The following is a 12,990-nucleotide window of genomic DNA, read 5'->3' on the forward strand; positions in this document are numbered from 1 at the left end:
TGTTTTACTATTTTACTTTTTTTTTTCTTTTAAAAAAAAGTATTTCCTATGTGTGGTTACACAGTAACGTGCAGATTATAAAAGAAGAATGCTAATTAGTTACACAAAAAGTTCAGGGAGTCTTTCTGGGTTATCATTCAAGAAAACTCAGTACTCTGAAGGCTGCCAATTAGCATGCTGAGATACTGGCAATTTCTATCTTGACAAGGGATGTTCTTATCAGACTTGGTCTTTGCAAAACTTTTATAGAAGTTCACTTCCATCTAGTCAAAGAAACGAAACAGGCACCTTGGGAACTCTTTCCAAGGTTCATCCTATTTCAGTGTAAGCCTGGGTCTCTCCTCTAAATACAGAGCCTATGGGAAACTGCACTAGGTAACTAACTTTTAGGCAGTTAAAGATAGGGAGGTTAAACCTAGAAAGGCAGCGTAAACCCTACATAAACCAATTAGTGTGAAAACAAAACCCTTGCAACTTACCAGTAGTTATACCCAACATGGTGATAGTGTAGGTACCATTTACTACATAAGACGATTCATAATCAAGTTTATTGGCAAGTTGGATTTCCCCCGTGACTGAGTTGATTGTGATCCAGTTTGCTGCATCTCTTCCTTTCATGTATCTGATTAAAATCACATACAAAGATGTACATGTTTATAATGAAGAAAGCAATCATCAGCGGAAAAAGCAGCTTCACAGTTTACTCTTCGTTTAATAGAACAGACAAAATCCCTAGATCTGAGGTCTGACACTCCTGCCACTGGAATTGGTTTCAGCTATAAATCTAAGATTATAAACCTACCCTGAACGCTGAAACCTGACTTTCCCTCTAGAGCCAGGATTTACGTGTGGAGGCATTATAAAAAGTCGACTCAGGGAGTGAGACTGGAGCAGGAAAGGGAGCTGTGCTCTTGGTCATCGTCCTCTTCCTCTCCATCCCTGTTCACCGCAAAAGCTCAGCAGCAGCCACCCAGGAGAGACTGTATTACAGGTGTGGGGGAGAGGGGTCCACCAGTGGGTACACACCTCAGCTGGTCTGCACCATTTGCAAAAGCTACAGTGGTGGTTCGACACCATTTTATCTGAAGAGCTACGATTTGAAAGCTAAACACACACACACAGACTTATGTGCTTCACAACCTTTCTGTCCGATCACTACACGTTTCTGAATATTTCTTCCTAAAGTTTCTGCAGATGATGAAATCAGATGAGTAAATTACTGTCAAAATTAAACATGCATGACACAAGCATGGACAACTTCAGCCCAAACACTCATGTCTCACCACATACAACAAAACAAGTAGGATTTTCACCTCAGCTATTTTCTGCATAATAGAATATTGAAGATGATGATCATTATGTTATTTTAGGTGTAAATTATGCACAGTAGAAAATTACTGCCTTTGAAATTATTTCAGTTCAATATACACATTTTTACAATAAGATGTGATTTCTGACATACTCAGTTATGATGGCTATAGTAAGATTCTTACTTAATGTTCTGTGCTATTTTTCCAGTGTCTTCATCATAGGCTTGGTACTGTCCAATAACCTGGTTTATCTGCAGTTTCTCACTTGCTTCAATAATTTTTGTGCCACCAGGGAATACAGGGCCTTCCCGCACATTAACCACATAAACTCTGACTGGAATTGTTTGTACTTTGTAACTGTGTTTAATTGACTTGTGGAACTCTGCTTTGTTTGTAACAACAATGCCCAAGTCCAGGCTTTGCATTTTTTCATAATCCAGCTCCTGCAGCAATAAAAAAACCCAACAAAACCACTCAGAATTTGACAGAATCTAATATCTACACAACATTCATGCATTTAATATTTAAATAATCCTATTTAAATAATACTGTAGCATCCCTATTTAAATATTTAGGATGCCACAGTGCAAAGAACTGTCAGTTAACATGTTACCAGAGTATATAATGCTTGAAACTCTTTAGAAGTACATAAGGAAGACTTCTCATTTTTAACGGATGGCACCATAGGGATGTCTTTATAATACTGAATTTAAACTAATTTAAGGTAGGTACAATGAGTCCTACCCATCTATTCTGTCCCTACCTTCAGTGAACTGGTGCTCAATATTACTTGTCTCTTCCGTTTGTATGTTTTTTTAAAACCAATTAATTTACTTAATAATGCTTATCAATCTTTTACAGTTATCAGTTTTCTGATATAGAAACCAGAGGGGAAAAAAAAGAAAAAAAACTACTCAGGACACTCTGCATTTTCAGTTCTTGTGGACCGAAGGGGAGTGAAATTCATAAAATAAAGAATTCCATTTATGGAAAATATTTTCATAATTTCAATTTATGGAAATTAATAAAACAGTCTGTTGCCCATGGCTCACGGAGTAGGTGTTGTCTGCAATGCTATCTGTGGCCATGGCAAATAAATTTAAACTGAGATCAGTAAGGAGAGCAAAAATATGGGAAACTTTACAGCATTTTTATTAGCACTGTTGCTCAAAAACCAGGGAAACTCGGGGCTTCTGCCCCACTAGATATATTTGAGATCACACAGAAAGTAAATGGTAAAGCTGGGAAAAATAATGATTTTGCACAGAATTATTGAATACACCAACAAAGAGTATGCCAAAGGAGGAGCGTCCACCATGTAAATTTGCAGTTTACATACTGACTGAATATAAATAGCTTGTATGGCAGCTTAAAGGGAATAAAATATTCTAATGTTTAAAGATGAGTCTCTAAAGGATATACTAACCTTCACAAGAGTCAAAATTCCTTCATTTGTTTGGGTATCTGTTACTATACGAAAAAAGCCACCTTCGTTGCCAGAAACAAATGAAAAGTTTGCCAGCCAGTTATCAGAAAACTCTTCATCTTTGTCAAATACTTTTATTCGCAGAATTTCCACATTTGCTCTGTTTTCTTCAATGCTTCCTTCAAACTGCAATCAAAAAACATTCTTCTTCATAAAGATGTAATGATTTACTTCATTCCACCCGTGCAAGAAAGTTTGCAGAACCTCGTTATTAAGCAATGGGATACCAACAGGTGTAATAACATGCCAAATACTGTGATAAATGTACTTACTGCACGATTTTCAACAACAGGCAGATTGTCATTGACATCCAAAATCTTGATTTCTAAAGAACATGTTGCAGCATTCCCACCTAATCCACCACCACGGTCTTTTGCTTCCACCACCAAAGAATAGCTACTTTGTGTCTGCCATGATAAGAAAACAAACGTGTTTAAACCAGCCTAAAAGTTTTTCCTTCACTGTATATTATCTTTACTACATTTTGCTGATCCCTCTCATGGTCAATTTTAACTCCTCTCTGGCTAGAAGTAGATCTCACACACAACTACCTTGACAGGCTCTGCTGGAGTAGAGCCAAGGCTTTGAAAAGGATTTGGGACTTTCACAAAGAAGTTAACCTGTACTTACATGGCAAATGAAAAAATTTCAGTGTCCATAAACGGGGACAGGACCAGTGCTACCTGCGTGTCAGGACAGGGCTAAAGGCAGAAGATGTTCCCCACAGCTAACATCCAGATCACCATCTGCTGGCCAGTGAAAATTCAAAGCAAGCACAGGCAAAGCTGCTGGCAATATGTGGCTTTCAACGCTGTTTCACAGTGGCACCCTTCCTAACTCTTTGCACCTCGATTTGCATAGCAGGCCACAGAAATCTAGATGCAATCAGCAGCTTTGCAGAGGGTGATCTGCGTTGTCTTTGCCATATGCTCTCCAGCAAAAAGAAACAACCCCTCGCTTCACACAACTGCTGCCCCGGCTGCATGGAAGGGACTGAAAGCAACGACATCAGGCTGGCGCTGTGCTAGGGGCTGGCTCGTGCTGTACTAGGCTGCTGTTGTGACAGGGGGAATACAACCCTGATCCCATCACATTCTCCCTCCTCGGCCCTCCCCTCCAACTCCTGAAAAACATGCATCAGCCAGACAAGGTTTTAATCCCAAGGGAGGCGAAGGAAACAGAGGGCCAGCTCTTCACTCTGGCGGGTAAGGCTGAAGGTGACACAACAGGCATCAGAAGACCACTGTTAACAGATTAGAAGTGGCAGGGTGTTTTTACCTCTCTGTCAAGGCTTATTTTTGCTACTTGAACCTCGCCAGTATCCTTATTCACACTGAATGCAGCGCTAGGGCTTTGGGAAATGATCTTGAAAGCAATTTTGGAATTTAGGTTATTTGGTTCATCTGCATCTGTTGCATTTATCCTCATTACAATTGTACCTGCAAAAAGCAAAAAAAACCACCAGTATTTGTTTACACTGCCATCCTCTGGTAAGTGTTTTTACTGTAACGTCAAAGGTAAGGGCATGTTGTCAGATGCACTGCACAGTTTTCTGACGCTCTTGCCTTTATTTATTTAATTAATAAAGTTGAAGAAGCATTCCTGAAATCCAAACAGTACGTGTAAAAACCAATTGTATCCACATATCTGTAACTCAGAATTCAATGCACCAGAATTAAACAACAGGTTGAATTCTTTCAAAAATTCTGACAGAAAACTGTAGACATCATTCAGAGAAGAAAGAAAAAGTTTTTGAACAAGCTGCATTTCCCTCACACATTATTATTCTAAAGAGAGCACTACTAACTCTTCCACCTGAACAGTATTAAAACAACTGCTTTGTATTGATGCCCTCTAACAGCTTCACTCAAAATACACAGCGGACTCCAATGTGCAATCCTGTCATAATTCATGGCACAGGTTTTGCTCTTTGGGAAACGGTCTAGCTCAGTGCCCAGTGCTAGAGTTAGAATATTAGGTGGAATTCAGGCAAAGCGCAATGACCATATGGTGGCCACTGACCTGAAAGAGAGCTGAGGGAACTCAATACCTCACCCAAGTGCACGGTCAAGAATTTGTTTCCTCAGTTTATCGTGATATGGAAACGGACACAATGTCAGGTATTTATAAGATTGTTTTATTACAGCTTTTACCTTCTGGAAAACAATCTGTTGCTCTTTTGTCTATTGACATCAATAGGAAAACGGCCACTAACTTCTCGAGGGTTAGGTCATGGCCATATGTGCTTGACAGTGAAGTACCTCTCCGGCCCATACATAAAGCAGGGTTTTTCATGAGCATGGCAGAGTGGAGTCCCTCCCAGACAGCTAGGATTACTAGCCCAGAAGGTAGGCTGCATTTCCCATGCAGTTCCTGCTGAAGGGCTCTGGTTCCTGGATTTGTGGTCGCTTTGACACCAAACCAAAGGTGCCATAAGAGGAAGTGTTGTCCCCTGTTGCATTTATGTAGATGCTTTCCCTTAATGACACCACACGGCTTAAGCCTGAATAAGAACATACATTCACATGTGGATAACCTGACCTATGCAAACAAGAGATCGCATCCTTGTTAATGCAGATACGCTGCTGGAAAGATTATATTCACTTGTGCCCTTGCATGTGTGGGAAAAACTAAATAAAAAAAACAATTTAAAAGCAGCATTACCTGTTTCACTTAATTCTTCAACTGAACCAACAAAAACTTCCTGTGCAAACACCGGAGCATTGTCATTTATATCCACAACTTTAATTGGGAGGTCTATTGGCTCTTCCAGTTTTGCTCCAGTCTTATCTAGTGCATGACCTCTGAGCTGAAATAATACAGACAGAAACAATAAGCAAAAAAATGAGTGACTGTAATATATATAAATACATATGCAAAATAGAAATATATAGAAACATGTATGTAACAAACACTAAGCATATATATATATATAATATGCTTACAAATACTAGCATGCATACACACACAAATATCCAGAAGCATTATTTGAACAAAATAAATAAAAAATGGATAGGAGAGCACCTATAAGGAAAAAAGTTACTATTCAACTCACAAACAGCATTGGAGTCTTTTCTCTGTCAACCCTTCCCGTGATGTTCAAGTCTCCAGTCTTTCCATTGATAACAAATAATCCGTAAGGGGGTTCTGTTACTCCTTGACCAGATATAGTATAAGTTACCACTATCCCTTTATCTTCAAGATCAGAATGTATCTAGCAGAAATATAACAGATAAAATAGCATTTGGTAAATAAAACCACATTTTAAAATGCAACACAAATATTTTTGCAATTTTTGTAATAAACAAAGAAAAAATAAATAGTAAGCACATTTCCCTGCACTCCTTTGAGTGTGGTGATGTTGAGATGAATGCAGAATGAGTTGCATGTTCTGTTTGAGGATCTATTGCAGGGAGACAAGGAACATGATGGACAGCACAACAGTTGGGAACCATGGAGTGGAGAGATCTGTGGCAGACGAAAATTGGGACTCCTTGGACAAAGAGAGTGGGATAGGGCACAAGTATGAGGAAAGGTTGGACGACCACTGTGATAAGGTGAAAAGCTCGAGTGAGGGAAGCAGGAGGAAAATGATGGGGGCAAACAAAATGTGGCGAAAGATCAAGAGAGAAAAATAATCTGAAACAATAAATTGAGCAGGGGAGACTGAAGTTACTTGAGCAAAGCCTAGAAATAAAGTATGACAAATGTTTAAGGGAGATTAGCCCTAAGCTAGCGAATGTGACCGGGACTGAGGAAGTGATAGGGTGGAGGAAAAAAGGTCAGACCTGGAAAGGAACAGATAGAGGAGGCTACATAGACTACAGACTATACTCTTCCTCTGCTGTCAGCAAATACCTGAAGCATCTGGAAGAGCACATGTGCGTTGTGCCAGTATCACCACCAAGGGCCAGCCCAGGAAGAGGGTAACAGCCTGCTCCATCTGCAGTTACTTTATATGCTGACGTGACAGGTGTGGTGAATTCTGGTTTCAGCACTGGTTCTGAACTAAATGAGTATTGTTCTTGCACAAAGGGTAATACCTTGGTTATTTTTAGCTCTGTTTCCTAAAAAGTGAGGCATATGTAAATGTGCTCCATGTACACCCTTCTGCCCAGTCACCACCAGCAGTTCTGGTACCCACTTGCTAAGTTCAACCACAGCCAAGTAGGGGTGGTGGAGTGAGAAAAGTATCTTTGTACTGCATTTCCAAAAGTTTTATGAAAACTGGTGGCTGGGAAAAGATGAGACACAGAGCCAAATCAGGTTGCAGGAGTAACCCATCTGCTGAAGGAAGGAAACAGAAGGAAATGTGTCAATCTTCAACTGACATTCAATAGTCCTTTAAAATTAAAGAAATATCTGTGTGTGTGTTTAGGGCAGCCATAACCTCATTCTACATTTTCATCTTTATTTTTATCTCTTTTCTGGGCTTACTCTAGCGATTGGATTCATATAGGAATTGTCCTCCTCTTCCCGTATGAAAGCTGGAGGGACTGTCCATTCTCGCTTCTGTCTGATTAGGCTGTTGGGATGAGACAATATGCTACTCATGCCATTTTGATTATAAACCTGTGAAAAAACAAAGTTGCATGTCAGCATTACATTTAGCCATTTCAGATGAATGCTTTAGTGCTGCTGTAGCCCAGATGTCTGAATAGCTTTTGCTCTTTCAATAGCTAGTAGCTTCAAAATCATGGAGCAGCATTAGCCTTCCGAGCCACAATCTAAGAACTATATGCTCCTCAAGCTGATTGAGGAGGAAAACTACACTAGTCTTTTCATTGAGACAGAATTAGGTAAGACAGGCTTCAAATACCTGAGCAAGTTCCCATGACCAGGGGTTGGTGAAATTACACCTGTTCTGGAAGATTTGAGTGCTTGTCATCAGATGTGGGAAGAAGTTTTGCACTAAGGCTGTTTTGAACCACCATTACTGCCTGTTTACCAACCCACCAATACTGCCTTGTACTCAATCTTCTCTCTCAAACACAATACACGAAACAGCCAGCCTCCATTCAACACATCCACTGCCTCTGCTACCCTTGCTCAATTAGCTCTCATTATCACTGGGCGTGACAGCCTTCACCTTTCTGTCCAGCTTAGTCCCTAATGTGTCTGTTGATTTCCAGATTCACATTTGGAAATGTTTTCGATTAACATATTCCATAAAACAGTAGTCGATTTCATTTATAGAGTTAAAAAAGAGATATCTGCAAACTTAATATTTTAGGGGAAGTTTCTCAAAGTTGAATGCCACTCGGTTTGATGGATATAAGAATCTATTCACTTACATTTCAGCTTTTAGTTCATTATTCATTACATATCTTCAATGCTTCAGAAAATGGTAAAACTCAAGATATTTATCAACTGAAGTATGGCACGCCTTTGACACTTTGCTCAGAGAACCCTTCTTCAGGCACTGATAAAGACAAGCAGTTTTTCATTATTTCCTACCTTCACATAGAATCCATTTCCATAATTCAAACAGATCTGCAATGGAAGTTATGATAAACATTATTAATTCTATGCCACTTCAGCAGTACTAAAACTTAACTGACATGACCTCCCTCATAAAAACAGCAAACCCATCAGGAAGAGGGCATCTGAACGTCTATCATTTAATATTCACTATTTACCCATAATAACTTCTGAAAAATTCATCCATAGCCATCCACATTAAAAATATACACTACAATTATAAAATTACTAAGTTTTGCACTCTCCTGGCAGGAAAAGGATAATAAGCAATTGACACCTCCCTCCCCCAATAATTGCAGGCTTTATAGTAATTTTTAATCAACCATTTTTCAGTGCTGAATAATGCTTCACTATTCCAAAACAATGGGAATTTGCCATCAATTGAAGTAAGTGCTGGTTGCCAGCAGCGCTCTGAAGAATCCCCTTCTTCTGGGCAAATCACAGATTATACAGGCTGTGGTGGGTTACCGACCGCATCAGCAAACAAAACAAGTTAAATAACGTTTAAAAGCAAGAACTAATCAAAACATCTGCTGAAGTTTACATGACGGAAGCAGCGTTCTACTTGGCACCTTGCTGGGAGGACAAATGGCACACATACATCCCTTACTTAAGGCAGAGGCCCATGCATGCTAGCAGGCAGCTCATGCTTGCTCTGACAAAACCTTACACGCCAGCATTCAGTACTGGGACTGCCCATCTCTCCATGCACCAGGACAGCTCTGCATGCCTTTAGACACCTCAGTTAGGTGCCTCATCCTAGCTGGAAGGAACTGGAACCTCTGCCAAATCACCAGAGACCCTGTGTTTACACCCACTCTTTAGGCACCACAGACTCTGCAAGCGACAACCCCCCCCCCCCCCCAACAATGCAAAAATGTAGGCACTGGCATGCAACAACAACATGTAGGATATTACATATGAATCCAACAAATAGAGCTTTTGAGCTTTGTATAGGTAGAGAACACTGTTATGTTCTCGAAACTATTACATCTACCTACATTTCGCAACTTAGGGAATTCTAATTTTTTTTTAATACTAACGCCTAAGGCAAAGCAGGCTCATAAAAGGTAATTTCCTACTGAATTACATCAGGGAGTATTTCTTTATATTCTCTCTGACTGATTTCTAGACTATTGACTGGCCTCTCCCTAATTCATCCCTCTGACTCAGCCTTGATTGCTGCATTGATGACAGCTTTTTTTTTTTTTTTTTTTAAAAGATGTTTATCTTTTCCCCATACAATGCAGTGGAAGGTGTTGGAAGAATGTAGCAGAAATTGAGCAATGTAGCAGATGGCTGCTGAAACTTGCCCAACAAAACTGTTCTTCAAATGGGAATTTTCCCCATGTAAATATTCTGAAGGCAAAAATCAGCAAGCACTGAGTTCCCTAATGGTTATGTGCTGTGAGGGATACAATCTTATTACTTGTACGGATTTTTAAAATTTATTTTTATGATTAATGACATTGTACCAGCAAGAGTGACAGGAAAATTCTGGTTTACAGTCAAGGTTTTACAACAGAACCTGCAACTCTTGCAAGGTGAATAGTTGTCCTGATGTCTTCATGAACATCCTTATTTGTTCTTACTGGTAAACTGAAGGGAAAAGTGTTTCTGTCTCAATACTGAACAAGGACAAGAGGCACAAGGTGAGAAGTTTCTTTGTATTGGAAATAGGAGAACCACAGTATAAACAGAAGTGCCTAAAATTCAAGAATAAGGAGGTCTTCCACTGAGTGAAAGTGGAGAAAATCCTATTAGTCATTGTAAACAGAAAGTCTTTCATTAAGACAGTTAAAGGTAAGTATTGCTTTGTTTGCTTAGCAGCAAAGCAGCCTTAAAACTCTTACTGCTAAAACAGTAAAAATACTTCTGCTCTTATACTTTTTAATCTATAGTCCACAGGTAATCTCATAAGGGATTTCTAAGACATCTACAAACAGTGCTTAAAAATGGTGGGTTTATTTACAAGGTGCATACATGTGTAACAAATACATAAAAGGATCCTGCATTTTACAAACAATTTGTAAAGGTTCCAAAAATGTGGAAAAGCACTTTTCAATGACATTTTCTTCAAGGAAAAGTGAAAAGTCACATATCCAACAGCTGTTGCATTCTGAATCCACCTCCTCCCCCTCCACCCCCACCCCCTCCCCTTTTTTTTAATTTCCTAGAGCTGCCTTCTGTTAAATGGCTTGGTAAGAGTAGGAAAGCCCTGTTCATCATTTCATGTGGATCATAGCCTTGGCACAAAAAATACATCTGTTGATAACACAGAGCTGAGAAAGCATTGTCAGAAGAAAACTGGATGGTTACAGAAAATGAGGTAGAAAACCTGAGGCCTGAAGTAAAAAAAATGGAATGAAATACTACAGGAAAGCAGCAGGAATAGGCAAGAGGGCAAGGGAAAGCAAGGAGTGACTGCAAGGCTGCTCTTGCCCAAATCCATGTTCATGTGTAGTCAGGAAGTGACTAAGGAAGAGATTTTGAACACACATCTTAGCTTTGTACTGTGAAGATGAAGACTGAGTAAGCAAGAAGGTATGTTTCTGTATTTGCTACACAACAAAACTAAGTCCTAGAAACCTTGTCTTTCACATATGCTGTGTGTCAGGAGATTTGGATCCTGCACCTCATGTGAGTCAGTTTGGTGTTGACGACAGTGGGCAAGTGAAGATCTTCCACACTTAAGAGAAGCAGGCTGAAGGGACCATCCAAGATCATCTACTAGTCCATCTCCCCAGGGCCAGGACAAACTACACCTTCCTGACAACCTGTCCTTAAAAACAAGGGATGGAAGTTCCACAGCCTCACTAGCTAACTTAAGGCAGTGCCTAGACAGTGTTACAGATGGGAAGTCTTTGTTAATTTTTATCCTAATTTTATTATGCTAATTTTTAGCTCTTTGCAAGTTGATCATATTGATGTTTGGATGAGATTCAGTTTCAGATGAAGGCACACAAAATCACTTATCTAAATGAACGCTAAAAGCTTAAACTTCCATGATAATCAACAGAAATACAGACAATACCAACAAAGAAATTGTAGAGCAGTTCAACTTGCCCCAGAGCCAGCCCACATCTATTTCTCTCTGAGCCCCTGACTGTAGCCATGTCTAGTTTGTAAGCCCAACATGAGAGGATTTGTAGAGCAAAGCAGTTGCTGCTGAGAACCCAACACTACAAAACCTGTGTTTTGTGGCTTTTGCTTCAGACTAGAATTAGCCTGGTCCCACAGCCCAAATACCCACGAGCAAATGGATGCATCTCCCAGGGCAGTTTCACCCAGGAGGGATCAGATCCAGACACTGCAGATTTGCTTCGAAAGCACAATGTGATCCAACCAGACAGGTGCACTCTGCATCCACTGCATCCCCACTTACCAAAACAGAAACTCAAACACCTTTATTGAGATGTCTTAACCTTTCCCTCTTTGCCATATTGATAACGCTCTTACTGAACAGTGTTAATTCAGGTTTCGTCACAATTAACCCTTTATGTATCTGAAAACTCATCATGAGTCTTTCTCACTCGCGCCCCCGCCCTGTTTCTCAGTTCTTTAATCTCACTTCAAGAATCAGAAAACAGGATTTCCTGAATTTAGACTGTATTTTTGGCTTTCCTCTAGTCTCTCCTGGGCAGACTAACTTTTTCTAAAGTCCAGTGTCCAAAATAATACAACACTTCAGTTCAATAGGATGGATAAAATACTAGATCTCACCTATCTCCCACCATATCTCACTGTAGCACAGTTCCTGTCCCGTCATCCCCCTCCCCCACCCCCCTTTTTTTGGAACAATATTAATTTGTTGAATCAATGTACAGATACTTCTAAATATTTTTACCATGTTTCAACATGTTACTGGTGATAGAAGCTAGGCTGCTTTGAATTATCTCACCTTTGCTCTTTATAAAATTAAACATGTTTTTGTGGTTTGGTTTTTTTTTTTTTTAATTTAGCATGTTTCTTTTAATTTTGAAAAGTAATTGCTACTGCCTCTGACATTACAATAGTGATCCAATGTATTGTGGACTGAATTTCATCATACCTAGCCAAAGTCTAACATCCCAAACATCAAGGAAATACGATCTGAGAATATGTTCAGAGAATAAAATCAGTTTTGCTACTTGGGTAGTAAGATTCATACATCTCTGTCAACTCCTCTTTCACTCAAATGTAAGAAGCATTCTAGGATTTCACCTCTTGAAGACGTGATGTCCACCCCCTTCAGAAATGACGGAGAAACCTCCCAGTCTAATAATCCTCGATAGCTGTGCCTGCCCGGCAGGCCCATGGCTCTGGGTGTGTGCCCTGAACACATGCCAAGTCAAGCCTGAGCCCAGCCCTGCAGGAGCACTGCCATCCGGCACACCCGGACATCCCTGGAAAAGGGTCAGAGGCAGGGACCTGGGGAAAGCTGCCACAACCTCTGCGAGGTACCTGGGGACAACAATACAGGGATGCAGGCTGAAGGCAGGGAGGGAGCACAGATGATGAAGACACACTTCCAGGAAAAACAAGGAAAGGAAGAAAAAGTTCTCGATGCTTCTAAGGTAGAAGATGTTTTGGGAAGACACTACTTCTAGACTGATTTTGTTTTTCAGGAGTTTCTTAAGGTTTTGACATTATCAGTACCATCCTTGCAAGTCATAAAATAGAAATGACCCTAATCTGATGCTCTCAAACAAGCAACTAGATTTTCTGTCACAT

The 12,990-nt window shown here is 40.0% G+C and overlaps 1 protein-coding gene across 1 annotated transcript in view; it reads right to left on the reverse strand.

Moving 5' to 3' along the window:
* Positions 1–12,990, reverse strand: part of DSG2 (desmoglein 2) — a 45,472-nt gene that overhangs the window by 16,106 nt on the left and 16,376 nt on the right. The window contains exons 2-10 of the mRNA XM_080379160.1: positions 8,254–8,289; positions 7,234–7,368; positions 5,852–6,010; positions 5,461–5,605; positions 4,075–4,235; positions 3,069–3,203; positions 2,737–2,922; positions 1,494–1,753; positions 480–622 (exon numbers count right to left, since the gene is read on the reverse strand). Coding sequence (XP_080235286.1) covers positions 480–622; positions 1,494–1,753; positions 2,737–2,922; positions 3,069–3,203; positions 4,075–4,235; positions 5,461–5,605; positions 5,852–6,010; positions 7,234–7,368; positions 8,254–8,289 — 1,360 coding nt within the window. The remainder of the gene's footprint in view (positions 1–479; positions 623–1,493; positions 1,754–2,736; positions 2,923–3,068; positions 3,204–4,074; positions 4,236–5,460; positions 5,606–5,851; positions 6,011–7,233; positions 7,369–8,253; positions 8,290–12,990) is intronic.

The sequence above is a fragment of the Falco punctatus genome, assembly GCF_963210335.1.
Source record: "Falco punctatus genome assembly, chromosome: 3".
Taxonomy (NCBI): domain Eukaryota; kingdom Metazoa; phylum Chordata; class Aves; order Falconiformes; family Falconidae; genus Falco; species Falco punctatus.